Source organism: Ruditapes philippinarum, unplaced genomic scaffold (genome assembly GCF_026571515.1).
Source record: "Ruditapes philippinarum isolate M1 unplaced genomic scaffold, ASM2657151v2 ctg13612_1_1_1_1, whole genome shotgun sequence".
NCBI classification, from domain to species: Eukaryota; Metazoa; Mollusca; class Bivalvia; order Venerida; family Veneridae; genus Ruditapes; species Ruditapes philippinarum.
In genome coordinates, this window is record NW_026862441.1 from 10,403 (window position 1) to 24,854 (window position 14,452).

General features: G+C 31.3%; 2 protein-coding genes and 1 long non-coding RNA gene across 4 annotated transcripts; all 3 read left to right on the forward strand.

Moving 5' to 3' along the window:
• The first annotated feature begins 345 nt into the window (after positions 1–345).
• LOC132719082 (uncharacterized) lies at positions 346–3,741 on the forward strand. The gene is made up of 2 exons (XR_009624166.1): positions 346–1,549; positions 1,950–3,741. It is a non-coding gene; the product is annotated as an uncharacterized LOC132719082 (long non-coding RNA).
• A 1,141-nt stretch (positions 3,742–4,882) lies between these two features.
• On the forward strand, positions 4,883–10,498 carry LOC132719083 (uncharacterized). 2 transcript variants are annotated; one of them, XM_060702826.1, is made up of 4 exons: positions 4,883–5,755; positions 6,885–8,867; positions 9,067–9,237; positions 9,620–10,498. In XM_060702826.1, the coding sequence occupies exons 2-3, from the start codon at positions 6,974–6,976 to the stop codon at positions 9,234–9,236; spliced, it is 2,064 nt and encodes a 687-aa protein (XP_060558809.1). In that variant the 5' UTR covers positions 4,883–5,755; positions 6,885–6,973; the 3' UTR covers position 9,237; positions 9,620–10,498. The 2 variants fall into 2 exon arrangements, with proteins under 2 accessions (XP_060558809.1, XP_060558810.1); XM_060702827.1 differs by lacking the exon at positions 4,883–5,755 and having other exon boundaries at positions 5,875–8,867.
• Positions 10,499–11,841: 1,343 nt separating this feature from the next.
• LOC132719079 (uncharacterized) lies at positions 11,842–13,646 on the forward strand (the record flags this gene model as incomplete). The annotated part of the gene is given in 2 exon segments (XM_060702823.1): positions 11,842–11,889; positions 12,777–13,646. Coding segments are annotated over 2 exon segments (918 nt in total), but the record flags the coding sequence as incomplete, so codon positions are not given.
• Between the last annotated feature and the right edge of the window lie 806 nt (positions 13,647–14,452).

Genomic DNA, 14,452 nt, shown 5'->3' on the forward strand with positions numbered 1-14,452 from the left:
AAGTTGGAACATTAGAAATTAATTAAAGGATTTCAGTATCACAGTAGGATTACTGCGCTACCAACAGAATACTTTTTTTTTTTTTTTAATGCGTTTATTTAAGGTCGCCGCCGGAAAGCCCATATGGGCGACCGTACACTCAAGTCGGGCCATCCTAGAGCGTGTCGCCGAGATTTTTCGTCGATTTGTTTCCAGCTTTATTGGTGGAGGAAGACCCCAGGTGCCCCTTCGGGCATTATTTCAGGCACGAGCGGGCACCTGGGTAGAACCACCGACCTTCCGTAAGCCAGCTGGATGGCTTCCTCACATCAGAATACGATCTGGTAGGCCACATGTATTTCCAGGCTGGCCTACCTTAATGCTGGTGGCAAAACATTGTTTAGTTTCAGAAGGTAAATTGGTAGTTGTTGATGTTGAATATGACAGTCATTATGTCTCATTACTTAATAATATAATATAATACATTAATTTTGAATGGTTGCCATATTTTATGTAAAAATGTTAACACTTGTTTTCACTTTAATATAACATTAGTACTTGCTTAATTCTTACTTACTTATATACTTCTTTACATACATTCGATATTAAAGTATTTTTGCTGGTTTTGCTGGTTTTTTTTACCACGTATTAATCCTGGCTTAATAGATAAGAATTTCTCTTAACTGTCTTAGCTAACTGCAATTAACCCATTTTCGACAGGCTTTTTCTGGCTTTGTTCTTACATTACTTTATTTATTATTTAATTTTTAGTCTTAAGAAAGTAATTAGCTACAAATATAATTGCCCAACCCATTACTGTGTGATATAGAGCCCTGCTCAGTTTGAATTATTTTTACTGACTTTTTTCATAATTTATCTTTATTTTAATATACGTAACTTTTGATATGTATGTCAACTGTGTTTATGTACATGTAATTTTCTCTAACTTCATGACAATTTTAGCTGCCTCATGTTTATTTTTTGTTTCTTTTTTATTTGTTAATGAATGATTCTGTTTATTTATCAATAATTTTTTATTGAAAGATAAAATTTTATTTACCAAGATACAATGTATCATTTAAGTTTTGAAGAGTAAATAAGTATTCAAGAGTCGATAATCATTCAATTAATGTTTTGTTAAAGCAAATATGATTTTAAAAGAAAGGTATTTTGAGTTACAGATTAATTTGAAAGAGAAACAAATGTTATACTCTATCTTGGCATATGAACCTTTCTTTTAAAAAATCAACTGAATATTTCATTCTTGCCTGAGTACAAATTTTCAAACATTTTTCTAAATTCAGGATATCCAGTTTTTCTGACATTTTGATCTTGCATATATGCAAGTGTTTATCATGAATATTTGATTCAGAGATTTGACCAAAAAAATGTTGAAATTTGCAATTGAACAAACTTAAAATATGTTGTTTTATTCTTCATTAGTTTCCAACTTGCACAATACTTGTTAGTTTTATGAATTTGTGCACACTGACATAAGTTATACCAAAAATATAAAATAAGTATTTATTTATGTGTTTATATAATGCATGACATGGTTGATAAGTTACAGGTATAAATTTAACATATGTGTAATGGTTGATAAGTTACAGGTATAAATTTAACATATGTGTAATGGTTGATAAGTTACAGGTATAAATTTAACATATGTGTAATGGTTGATAAGTTACAGGTATAAAGTTAACATATGTGTAATGGTTGATAAGTTACAGGTATAAATTTAACATATGTGTAATGTTTGATAAGTTACAGGTATAAATTTAACATATGTGTAATGGTTGATAAGTTACAGGTATAAATTTAACATATGTGTAATGTTTGATAAGTTACAGGTATAAATTTAACATATGTGTAATGGTTGATAAGTTACAGGTATAAATTTAACATATGTGTAATGTTTAATAAGTTATAGGTATAAATTTAACATATGTGTAATGTTTGATAAGTTACAGATATAAATTTAACATATGTGTAATGGTTGATAAGTTATAGGTACATGTATGTATTTTACATACATGTTATCTCAACTTTATTTATAGCATAATATTTGTCATTTAAAGATTACTCAACCACAATGAACATATATGTGAGCCACTGTGTTTATATATTTATTACAGTGGAAACACCTCGTGTAAGGAGGCAAGAACAGCCTTGAGTTTATTATGATATAATCTGAAATCAGTTGGTATTTACCATTTTATTTCGATACACCATCCTTAAATGATAAGCTATTGACAATGAAATAAAAACTCAGGTTAGTTTTATAAGTAATTAGATTGTTTGATTATTTGGTACACATTGCACAAAATGCTTGAAGCCTAAGATCTTTTGCCATAAATAAAAGCTGAAAATGTGCCATATTAACTTCATGGATGGCGTGTATAAAAACCAAATTGAAAATAGGTTTATAGGACATTGTAAAAAAAATAAGGATTAAAATGACCAAGATCACTAAAGTTATTTATTGAATATGCATTTAAATGATCTAGATCACTATGTTTATTTGTTAAATAAGCATTTTTAATGACTTTGAATGATCATCATGCACTTTTTTAGATATAATTATAAGCGTTTAAATGATCTAGATCACATAGTTACATGTACATATCACTATGTAATTTTTTAGATAAGCGTTTAAATGATTCACTATGTAATTTTTTAGATAAGCGTTTAAATGATCTAGATCACTTATATATATTTTGAATTAATAAGCATTAAAATGATGTAAATCATTCAGTTATTTTTTCACTTCGCAACCTTGAAATAGAAATTACATAGAAGTGATCAAGTTGTATGATTTTGTATGAACTTTTGTTTAATCCAGCTCCACATTTGAAACAGTCTTTGTGACATATGCTTTCATTTTGTGTGAAAGTTTATTTTATAAAGTACATATCCTACAGAAATGTCTAGTTTTTACTGCTATAAGATATAATTGAACATAATTATAATTTCAGATACCAAATACTTACATATATAATCACACTTTCATTTTTTATAAGAAAAGAACCCCTGAACATCTCTACTTGATACTTTCCTGCAATAAGCCCTGCTTGATTATATAGACTAATATATGTAATCTGCTTGATTAATATATAGTGAGAAAATAATTTAATGTGAGGCTTTTATAATCAAGTCTAGTTATTATTCTAGTGCAATTAATATTATAATGTGATAATTTAATATCATACAAACTGTTTTATCAGCACTATATATTGTCACCTTAGTGCAATAACTGTTTAACTCCTATTAAATGGAGAAGGACTTAACCTGTTACTGCACTAAGGCAACGATTATTATGTGTAGTTTGTCCATTGTTCTTTACCATTGATCATCAAGTTTTATTATAACATGTATTATTGATATTTATCAACAAGTTGATAGACAAGGCTTTAATTACTTTTTTTTCACTTGGCCTAAGTGATGACTTCAAAGTGAGACTTTAGTTCCTGTTTTTTTTGAAAAATGTATGTATTCTAGGCTTAATGAGGGTCCATCGGCCCTTTTAGGCACTGAGAGTACGGTGCCCCTTTTTGAATGATTTACCACCAAAGCCTTAATGTACTTTAACCTATGATTTTGAAGAGGTAATGCAGTAAGGCACTGACCACTTAACTGGACAAAGCAATTATGTTGATTGTCTATGATTATTTATTTATTAAAAAATTACATCTATTTACTATAATTATGTAAATTACATTGCATGAGTTTCTTTGCATATTGTAATAAATATGTGAAATAATGTACTGACTTTATTTTCTTTTATGCTTTTACACATCTATTTCTGAATATTTTTTTCGATCCATCTTCCAAGTAAAGCTTTATCAATAAGTTTTCTATACATTGGCTTGCTACGTCTCATGTAGATATATTAGACTAAAAGTTATATAAAAATACCTACTGACTTCCTAAATATCACACGGTGTTTAAATAAATAAATAATGTAATGATATATTTTGTTCCTGGTTTCAAACAATACATAATCAATAAAATAACAAGATTTGGCACTAACTCAAGTTAGGTTCAATAAATTATTAAAATGAACTACTACACGGACGTGCATATCTTTAAGATATACATGTATGTATATCTCTTTGTTTAGACACTTTTAGGATTAACAAGTGTCGCATGCAATAACTACGTTGTCCCGTTTGGGCCATCGCGACACACACATCGAAAATACGACGTTGTAAAGTCGAAATAAGGAAACCACGATTATGTAAAACTAGATATAATTTCGACTTTTCACCATCGTCCTTTCAACTTTTCGTCATTGTGGTTTCGACTTTTCACCATCGTTCTATCGACTTTTCGTCATAGTGGTTTCGACATTTTACCATCGTACATTCGAGTTTTCACCCCCATATTTACGACTTATTGTTAAGCATGCGCACTGAATGACAGTATTAGAGATGTCACCGGTAGTCGTTAAAAAAGAAAACGCACATACATGTATGTAATTCATGGCAACATGCCCCAAAGCCATCGGTAATAGTTTTCTTGGTAAAAAGTCGAAACCATGATGATAAAAAGCCGAAAGATCGATGGTGAAAAGTCGAAATAACGAAACCATGATTGTGAAAGTTCGTAAGTGCTATGCTGAAAACACTAAATTATATCGAATACTTACCATCGTGATTTCGTTATTTCGATATTTCACTATCATAATTTCGACTTTTTATCGTCGTACTTTCGACTTTTCACGGTCGTGGTTTCGTTATTTCCACTTTTTGTCATCGTATTTTTGTGTTTTCTTTGTTTCGAGTTATATGTGTCGCAATGGCTCTAACGTGACACCGTATATAACCGTACCTTTATAAAGAAAGTTAAAAATGAATGACTTTTATTGTTACTTTTTAGCTCACTAGGACACAACGTACTAAAGAGAAGCTATATTGTGATCACCTTGTGTCTGTAGTGTGTCGTTAACTTTAACAACTTCTCCAAAGAGTAATAAAGATATAAAGGAATGATTCTTAGATGATCTTCTAGAAATGTGCTCTGCTGAACAAGATGACCACAAGAAATAAAATAGAAAAAACTTTCAGTGACATCTCTTCGTAAAACACTTGGTAGATTGTTATGAAGCTTAAAATGAATGATTATTAGGAAGCCCTTTAAATACATTGCTCTAATCATTATGGTATGTCAAACAAGATGGCCAACAGAGTAAATACAGCTGTCGATAACCTATTTGACTATTCTCAGTACTTGGATAATGTTTAAAAAGGACCATAATTCTGTCAAAATCCATGTTAGAGTTATGGGCATGGACGCCTGGATGAGTACAAATATTCTCCATATTTTTCGAAAAGTCGACCTAAAAATGGAAATAAGCATTTAATGACATCTCATCTATAGATTTGCAGAAACTGTACATATAACAGGAGTGTCTTGATAAGGAAATATTGTCAATGTCAACCATATATTCTACAGCGAGCGATTAGAGATCATCGTAGCCCTCTTCTTTCAAAACAATTCGGATATATTTGTTGACTTGCTTACGACATTCCTTACCAGTCTATAAATAAAGACAAGCTATTGCACAAAAAATTCCTTTTAAACATTCCACTTGTAATGTGAATTGTGTCAATGCTTATATCATTAAATCTAAATCGATCAGCTGTATTGTAACGAGTGTTCTATACCTGGAATTTAACATTTCATTTTTGTATATCTAAACCGGAAAGTAACTCAACAGATGAGGCAATCAGATAAGATAAATTGAATTACAAGAATTTCAACTTGATCACCAATGGTATCATTTTATAACATTACTTTTTGTTTTAACTGAAACAAAATTTAATAATATCATTTGAAGTTCATGTATAATCAGTTTGCGTAAGATTTAGTGAACCTAGCGCACTCATGTCTTTTGATTTTAGGTTCTTTTTCTCTATATACACAATTAACATTTTTACTGGATCTTTGAGCATGAGCGCAAACGATTTTTATAAACTGTATAACCACAAAAGTAACTACCATTTTACGTTTTAGAAGAGACTCTCTAAAAGCATACTTATTACAAAGAAACCGTTGGACCTCATTTGTAAACGAAACATGAACCAATCAAGAAACAAGTTAAAAGTTGTGAAGTTAAATAACATTTATTTTTTCGGTGTGAAGGTTTTAATAAGTAATGGTGTTAATATGATATGAAGGTTTTATTGTGTAATTGTGGTATTTTAGTGTGAAAGTTTTTAACAGAATGAAAGTTTAATAGTGTTGTGAAGTGTGAAGGTTTTATAATGTGAAGGTTTATTGATTTAACGGTGTAATGGTTTAACAAAAAGCTTTTTTAATGGTGAGACGGTTTTATGGTGTAGAGTTTAAATGAAGTGAAGGTTTTAGGGTGTGGTTTTATGGTGTGTAAGTTTCACGATGTTAATGTTTTAAGGTGTAAATGTGTGAAGGTTTAAAGATGTGAAAGTTTTAAGGTGTAAAGATTTTATGGTGTGACGGTTTTATGGTGTTAAGGTTACTTATATATCAATTTCTGTTGATAGTCATGAATCTACATTTTTTAATGTCTTCAATGCATTCAAAAAGTTATTCGATAACATACAATGGGAAGATATCGACATAAAACAGTGCCTGTCAGTTATATAAATAATAATACCCTTAATTAAAAGTATCTTGTACAACGTCAATAGTTTCTTTTTGTCTAAAACAAACAATGATAGGTGACAGCGCATTTATGTCGATGATGTCACCAGTACAATGTACTACGAACAAAATATCTTTATCATTTCGGTTTAAAATAAACAATAAACATTCACCACTTATCAAGGAACAATAATCTTTCAACAATTAAGGATGAATATTGTTAAATGATAATAGTGATAAACTTATTGCGTATTTTTATTTCGTGTTGGTCATATTATTAGGAAGCAGGAGGTAGAGCTTATCATTTTTGAGATGAAAACCAGTTGACGAAGTATGATAATAGCTGAAAATCAAATGATAACTTAAGAAAATGAAGCCAAAATTCTTGAAGCAAACCGGCAGAAGAACTGTTGACAGACAAATTAAACGTGTTAAAGAATGTGACAGACAAACGGTTGCTCAAACTGGACGTGTAGGCTCTCTAATAGAGAAGAAAGAAAATGAAGAATTCGATGACGATTTTCTCCAAGAACTCGACGCTTGTGAAATAAGTGGAAACGTATTGAATCAGGAAATATGTGGAGGCACATTACAAACCGATTCCAAAAGAACCCATTTGGTGACAACATTTGGAAGTGTAAGAAACTCGAATCCATTGAATGGTCAAAAATATGATGAATCATTCGCTGAACATTATTCTGGGCCAGGTGAGGAACTTGAAAGTTCGCTCGCCGAATCTGCTCTTCACAGCAACAAGAAAAACAGGAATCGTCGACAACGAAGAGGCAGGCGTAATAAGGCATCCTTTGAAAATAAAATATCTGAGGAAGACAAAGAATGCGATCCGGTTCTAGAAATGACAGGGAGAAGAAACGTTTGTAACAAGATCGAGAACATCAATCATCCTAAAAAGGATGCGTTGCCAAAAACAACAAAACCAAGGCATGGCATTTTTAATGATTGTACAAAACTTAAAGACAATGTTCCAAGAAGACAAGGTGAAACTTTATATCATACTCTTGATATCAGCAGAGAAACAGAAAATCAAAATTATGAGAGCAAACGCGAATATGTTGATGCTTCATCTAGTGATAGATATGCAAAACAAACTGACACCGGACCCGTTTGTATTAACCTGTCAAGAATTCCTTCGGCGGAAATCCGAAACCGAATTTTAATGGAAAGCTATAAAACGATGGTGCGTTCAAGAAAAGAGGTCCATTCTCTTGACGAGCTCTCTGGTATGTTTTCAATTTTCAAAAGTTTTCGTATTAAATATGATAATATGACAGATATAACGTCTCTACTGGAAAGAAATGAAGACAAATTTGTCATTACCTACAGTGCAATGGACGAACCTTTATTTTCTGTCAAAACAGATATGGCAATATGCGCTATTTTCACAAATGACACGTGTCAAAGTCACACGTGTCACGATTTGCATATTTGTAAATACTTTTTACTCAGCAAATGCTCTCGAAAGAAGTGCAAGTTTGGCCATAATCTTTCAACAGAACATAACAGAAAGGTGTTCAGACAGTATGCTCTTGACGGTGTAGATAAGGCATCCCAATTGCATTTGCTAAGGGACATTGAGAGTAGAAATATGTCCACGATGCCTTTGATGTGTAAATTTTACAACAACGAAGGTGGTTGTAAAAATAACAATAATTGCCCACATCTTCACTTATGCAAGAACTACATAAATAATGATTGTAAATTTAGTAAAAGGTGTAAAAGATGTCATGACATACTGGCTAAACAACCACTTTCTGTGCTGAAAATGTATGGTTTAAATCCGACTTGTTTCAACATTGACAAACTACTAAGTATATTAAAAGATACGTTGGAAAATGGAGATGTTGTTCTGAAAAGAGACATTCAGCATAACAGAGGTGTAAGAGCAGATCGACACAATAGTTTTAGTAGTATAAACGATGTACACGAATCAAGCGCAAGTGATATATCATCCAGCGAGATGTCAGACAAAGATGAAGATGATGAAACTGACAACGATTGGAAGGAACAGACGTTAGAATCGTATGGATTTGTAGAGCAGGACTCATCCTTTGAACAAACTGATGGTGAACGCCAAGGAACTCCCGAGAATGACCTTTCGTTGCTGCACAAAAATGAACACATTGCAGATAGTGGTGAAAGAAGACCTTTTTGTGGGCATTTGACTTCACTTACGGGACAGAAAAAGGATTTACCCACTGGCAATGGTCATCAGGGTGACACAGAACCAATAATGACATTTGAATGTAAGTTATTTAGTAACATATCTCGGAGGTAATCAACTATTTGGTTATATGTGAACATAAAGTGATGTTTGTTATTTTTTATTTGATGTCTTATTTTGGTAATAAATGCATTTATCTATTCAAATCTAATTATAGGCACTACTAGTACGGACCCAAAATGAATTTTGCAATATAAGTAATCAGTTAAACATATTTTCAGCACAAATAGAGAAAAAGCAATTCGTGGTCCGAAAAGTGAATGGACGTTTAGTTATATGGAACAAATTAGGAAACTGGTATAATATGAATGAAGAAGATTCAGCAAGATTATTGCAGCTACATCAAGATTTCATTTCATTCGCAGAGAAACTTGATGACCATGATGTTTAACGTAAGTTAAGTAGGTACTGCAAATTTGTAACGTATATTTTCATGGGACAACCACAATGTTTATATAATCTATTATACACGCCTGTTTCATATAATTAATTAATTATGTTTAAATGTATTCTAAACAGAGAAGAAGTCCTGCATTGGTATCTTCATGAAGACGTTTGAAATGAACTATGCATGTGTATATATGATCGGCTGTTTGCCTTATTGCAGTCGGCTATAATTAAATAATAATAAATATTGCACAATGAGCAACCATGTCTTTTTCATATTCCTTTGCGTTCTGAAGACTATGTTTGAAAATATTAGTGTATGTCATTTACTAGTATGAGAGTGTATTAATATTTATTGATTTATTATATTAACTGTCTGTTTTGTAGATAGCGCAAAACAATCATCAATAAAGGGACGTGACTTCTTCCAGTCAGTGCATGACTTAAAGGCAGAGAGCAGTATTTCAGCTTTCAAAATATCTTATAGATTTTCACAGCACTTCAAAATGGCTCCGTTTAGCAAACTCATTGCAAATGTTTGAACTTATCGTAGTATATATACAGACGGGAAAGTATTTTTTTAAATCCCATACCGAAGCATACTATATATAATAAGTATTTTGTTTAGATTAGAGATATTATTCCAGTGATATGTGATTCATCTCTGATCATGTGTTTCATAAATAAACTTATAAGTTGTAATTTAAAATCAATGTGGTTATTTGTAGTATGTATAGGTGAAGGGAGATAAGATTAAAACTTCCGCATTATTACATAGATACAATAAACACAACCGAAATGCACTTAATTTACATGTATGTTTAATAACAGTTTCAATATTAAGTTACCTCACGTGATAATAAGAGCTTATATACGGCACAGTAGAACCAGAAGATGATAATCGGTTTGCTGAACAAATTATGACCCCAGAGTGCTTCAGTCAAAAGACATTATTTATTCAGAACCGATTGTCACTTTCGAGCCCGTCTCGAACGTGTATTTATGTTATTAAAAACATTTTGAAAGTACTTTTTATTAACAAGTGTTTCAAGTCATTTTCTGTTTTATATATTTTTGGAAAATAAGAGTTTAAATCTGATCGTTTTGACTCATATGTAAACATTTGTAGCAGGTTTGTGTACAACTATGTGCTATATTTGCTATCGTCGAATTTCAATGGACAATCATGTAGTTTTTATTGTCTACATACACCGTTGATTTTATTTTATGATCTTTGTATAAACAAATAAAAACAATTTAGCAGCACATTTTGTTCCATCTTTCTTACATGATGATTTGATGATGATGGTGGTGGTAGTGGTGGTGTTGGTAGTTCTAAGTATAACTGTTATTACAAATATGACTATTATGATAATAATAATAATAATAAAAAATAATAATAATCATTACTATTATTATTATTATCATTATTATAATTATGATGATTATTATTATTATTATTATTTACTTATACTACGTTTTACTTACTGAAGTAAAACGACAATATTCTTTCACTTTCGATACAATAGAAGCTCCATTTATGAGACACAAAGCGAATTATACAATATATATTGTATCTTTATAAAATGTATATAATCGCTTTTTTTTTATTCTTCAATTGCTTATGCTTGTTATTTAAATATTAAAACCGAAATTTATATTATTTTATATCATTCGATATCAAATCTTATCAGCATTTATCTACATCACAGTAGTCCTTACGGTATCACTCTAACATTCGTTTGGGTAGTTTATAAACGGACCAGAGACATTTGAATATTTTTACTAATTAATCGCGCAATATTTTTAAGGTTTTAAAAAATTTGGTAGTGGGAATGTTGGGTGTGTGTGAGGAAGGGAAGGGGGCAGGGACTGAGGGTGGTTTTAGACTATACGGTGGCTAATCTGCATTAGAGATCCTGTATGTTGTAATTGAGGTTGTTACCACATTTAAGTGAAATTTTATATATGTATATAATTAATTATGCTTCTAAAACAATTTTCAATCATCGAAGAATATATAAAATATGTACTGCAAATATTTGTTCACATTATATGCAATCATTAAAATATATGCATTATATTTAATCATTAAAATATATGCATTCATTCCTTATTGAAAAACTTAGACTTTATAGAAAATAAATTTCTAATTACCTCCCTTTATTTTATGAAAAGTTAAAAATTTGGTTATTTTAAAATAAGTTTTTTTGAACTTAAATTTTGAAAAACTTAGTTTGGTCTGAAAAAATTAAACCATACAAATTTTTGTACAGGGAAATTTGCCCCCTTATGTAATCAATGGTTCTCGCCCCCAAAAAGACGCTCAGAATAATAAATACTTTTTATTTTCATGAAAATTCAAAAGTTTATCTTTGAAAAAAAACACTGTTAAACCGGCCAGTTTAAATCCCAAGGATTGGTTTCAAATAAAAACAAGTTGTCCCAAGTTTTTTATTTTCATGAAATGAATAACCTTTTTAATAGACTTCAAAAAATCATAAATTCGGTTTTAAAAACTTAACCTTATGATATTCGATATCTTAATATCTGAAACGGAATTCCCGATGTGATTTCCCGGGAAACAAGCTAAAAATAATTCCTACTTCATGCAAAGGAGAACGAATTTACGTTGCGCCATATTTCCAGAATTACTGGTATGTCATATTTTTATTTACTATTATATCTTTTTATTAAAAACAATATAAAATTTCTTCGTTTTCATTATTTTCTAATTTACTCACTGAACTTAAATACATGCATTTACTTGGTACAAGTGCACTGTATTAGATCTTAAAAAATAGATTGTTGTAAAGGAAAATAATTTATTTAAATCTACTTTTGTTGTTGTTGTTGTTGTTTTGTTTTTTTATTTATATTCTCCAATATTTATATTTGAATGAATCATATCAATAATTTTAATTTATTTTTATTGTATGTGATACATATAATGTACATAAAGGGATTTCATGCAAAACGAATACTCATTAAAAAAACAATACGAAACCGAAAGTAAGTTTAAGTCGGAAATATAAAATAATAATACCAACGTTGTTAGCATCAATACATTTTTAAAATATTTTACAGATGTATTTTGAAAAATAGCTAGAAATTAGAAAAGCACAAACGAAATCGACTATATAAAGTGTAATAAAACATTCGCAGAAACTTTGAAAGACATTAAGGAACTTCAAGAATTATTAAATATAGACAAATACTTACTTCAGGGATTGAAATGGTTTTAAACGACGTCCGAGTAGTAGACGTGTTGGCACTGAAACGGAAAACGATTACTCGAGAGATCAACGGCGAGGAATCGTAATACCACATAGAAGGGAACGCATTGAGGAAGTCATCTTCACCAGACCTTACCCCTGAAATGACCTCTTACACACGTCGTCGAAATCGAAATGATGAATCATGATATGTGGGAGAGTCGTGAACAGTTTGACAAGTTGTGCCATTCTCGGGAGCGTTCCTCTATGTTGAGTTCATTTGATGAAGATGATTTCAGGAGAGATCATCGATGTGTATCCTATGAGAGATTTCTGTTTCCCGTGATCGTAGTCGCAGTCCTTTATCGCCAAGGAATTATCAGGACAGTTTTAGAAGATATGGTGATTTCCGAGGAAGAAGCCCGATTCGCGATAGCTTTGATCCGTTCGACGACCATGATGTAGACCGTAGAGACCAATATCTATGTAATGGATATAGTGAAGGATTTGATCAAAGAGGTGCTTTTCGTAGAGAGGAAGGTCACTTCACAAATAGAGAGCTTGGATTTGCTGAGCAAAGAAGAAAACACAAGACAACAGACAAAAGAAACCTGTCATGGACGTCCGGGAAATTTTCTAACAATGCGAAGACTCCGCGCGTTCCACTTTCGATTTGTAAGTTTTACAACAACGAAGGAACTTGCAAACGAGGCCAGTCATGTGACTACTTACACGTATGTAAATACTTTATAGATAATGATTGTAAGTTTGGAAATGGATGTAAGCGATCACATAATGTCCTAGACGTGCAACCAAGGAAAGTCCTCACAAAATACGGAATAGTGTCTGATTATTACGATAAGAGAGACGACATACGTGTAAGAGAACTTACACGATTGGTAAAAGAAAAGCTTGACAGTCAGGATGCAAAACCGCAAATCGATATATCAAGGATAACCTATTTTAAAGAAACTCAAAATGCAAAGGCACGGCCATTTTTAACGCAAGGAAAATCTATTTTTAACATCGTATCTGACATTGGGAATACGTCCGATAAGGATAGTGAGGACAGTATGGAAAACAACACATCTAAAATTTCCTCAATATCGAAATCTTCTAACGGAACATCAAAGCATAAAACAGATATACCCCATCAGATATTTACTGAAGAAGATTATATTCCTCTCGAACGTAAACCAAGTTGTTGATCCTAAGACTGCCCTGTCATCAAAAGAAAGACTTAAACAGAAAAGGAAATCTAAATTGCAAAACACATTTTGAACATTAAACAAGACTCGACATTGGCTAAGGGATACAAGACAATGTTAAAGTTCTTGGCCAATTCCAGGCTAAAATCACGGTTGAAAGTAAGTAATTATTATAAGGTGTACATTCCTATAGTACTATCTGATTTAATATGAAGAAATTCACACATGCTTTATTTTTACAAAAAGCATAATTATAAACTCTGTTGAATGGCTCGAATAACAATTATGCATGATCAAACAGTTTAGGTTCCTAGCTCGCTTTATGAAGGATATCAGTATTATTTTATAGCGTTGTTGTAGTGCGCAGTTTCAAACAAATGTTTTATACCGGTTATCTGTCAAAATTATATATTGAATATCTAATACATACTTTTTTGTATCTGATTAATGTATTCATTTATATGCAGCAAATGTTATGCATGCAAATATCTTATAAACCGTACAATTGCCAAATGAAATTGACTTTACAAAAGTGCAGTACTTTAAAAGTTAACTTGAATTACATACAGAGCTGTAATTCAGTTTCAGGCCAGTCGGGAAGTTTCAGTACGAAAAGATAATGATCACTGGGAGATTTTACCCAGTAAGTGGTGAATGGTCATTTACCTGAAGATAGTAGCAGAGAGATGGACAATGTGTATTGCAGAGTTATTGAGATCAAGGATAAAGTTGATGGACAGATGAAAGAAACAAAAGCTATGTAATATTTCATTTTAATTTTTATTTTACGAATTTTT

Bases quoted from the DNA above. Each gene is read 5' to 3' on its own strand.
- LOC132719083 (XM_060702826.1), top strand. From the start codon at position 6,974: ATGAAGCCAAAATTCTTGAAGCAAACCGGCAGAAGAACTGTTGACAGA. The intron at 8,868-9,066 runs GTAAGTTATTTA...ACATATTTTCAG, and splicing joins ACCAATAATGACATTTGAAT to CACAAATAGAGAAAAAGCAA.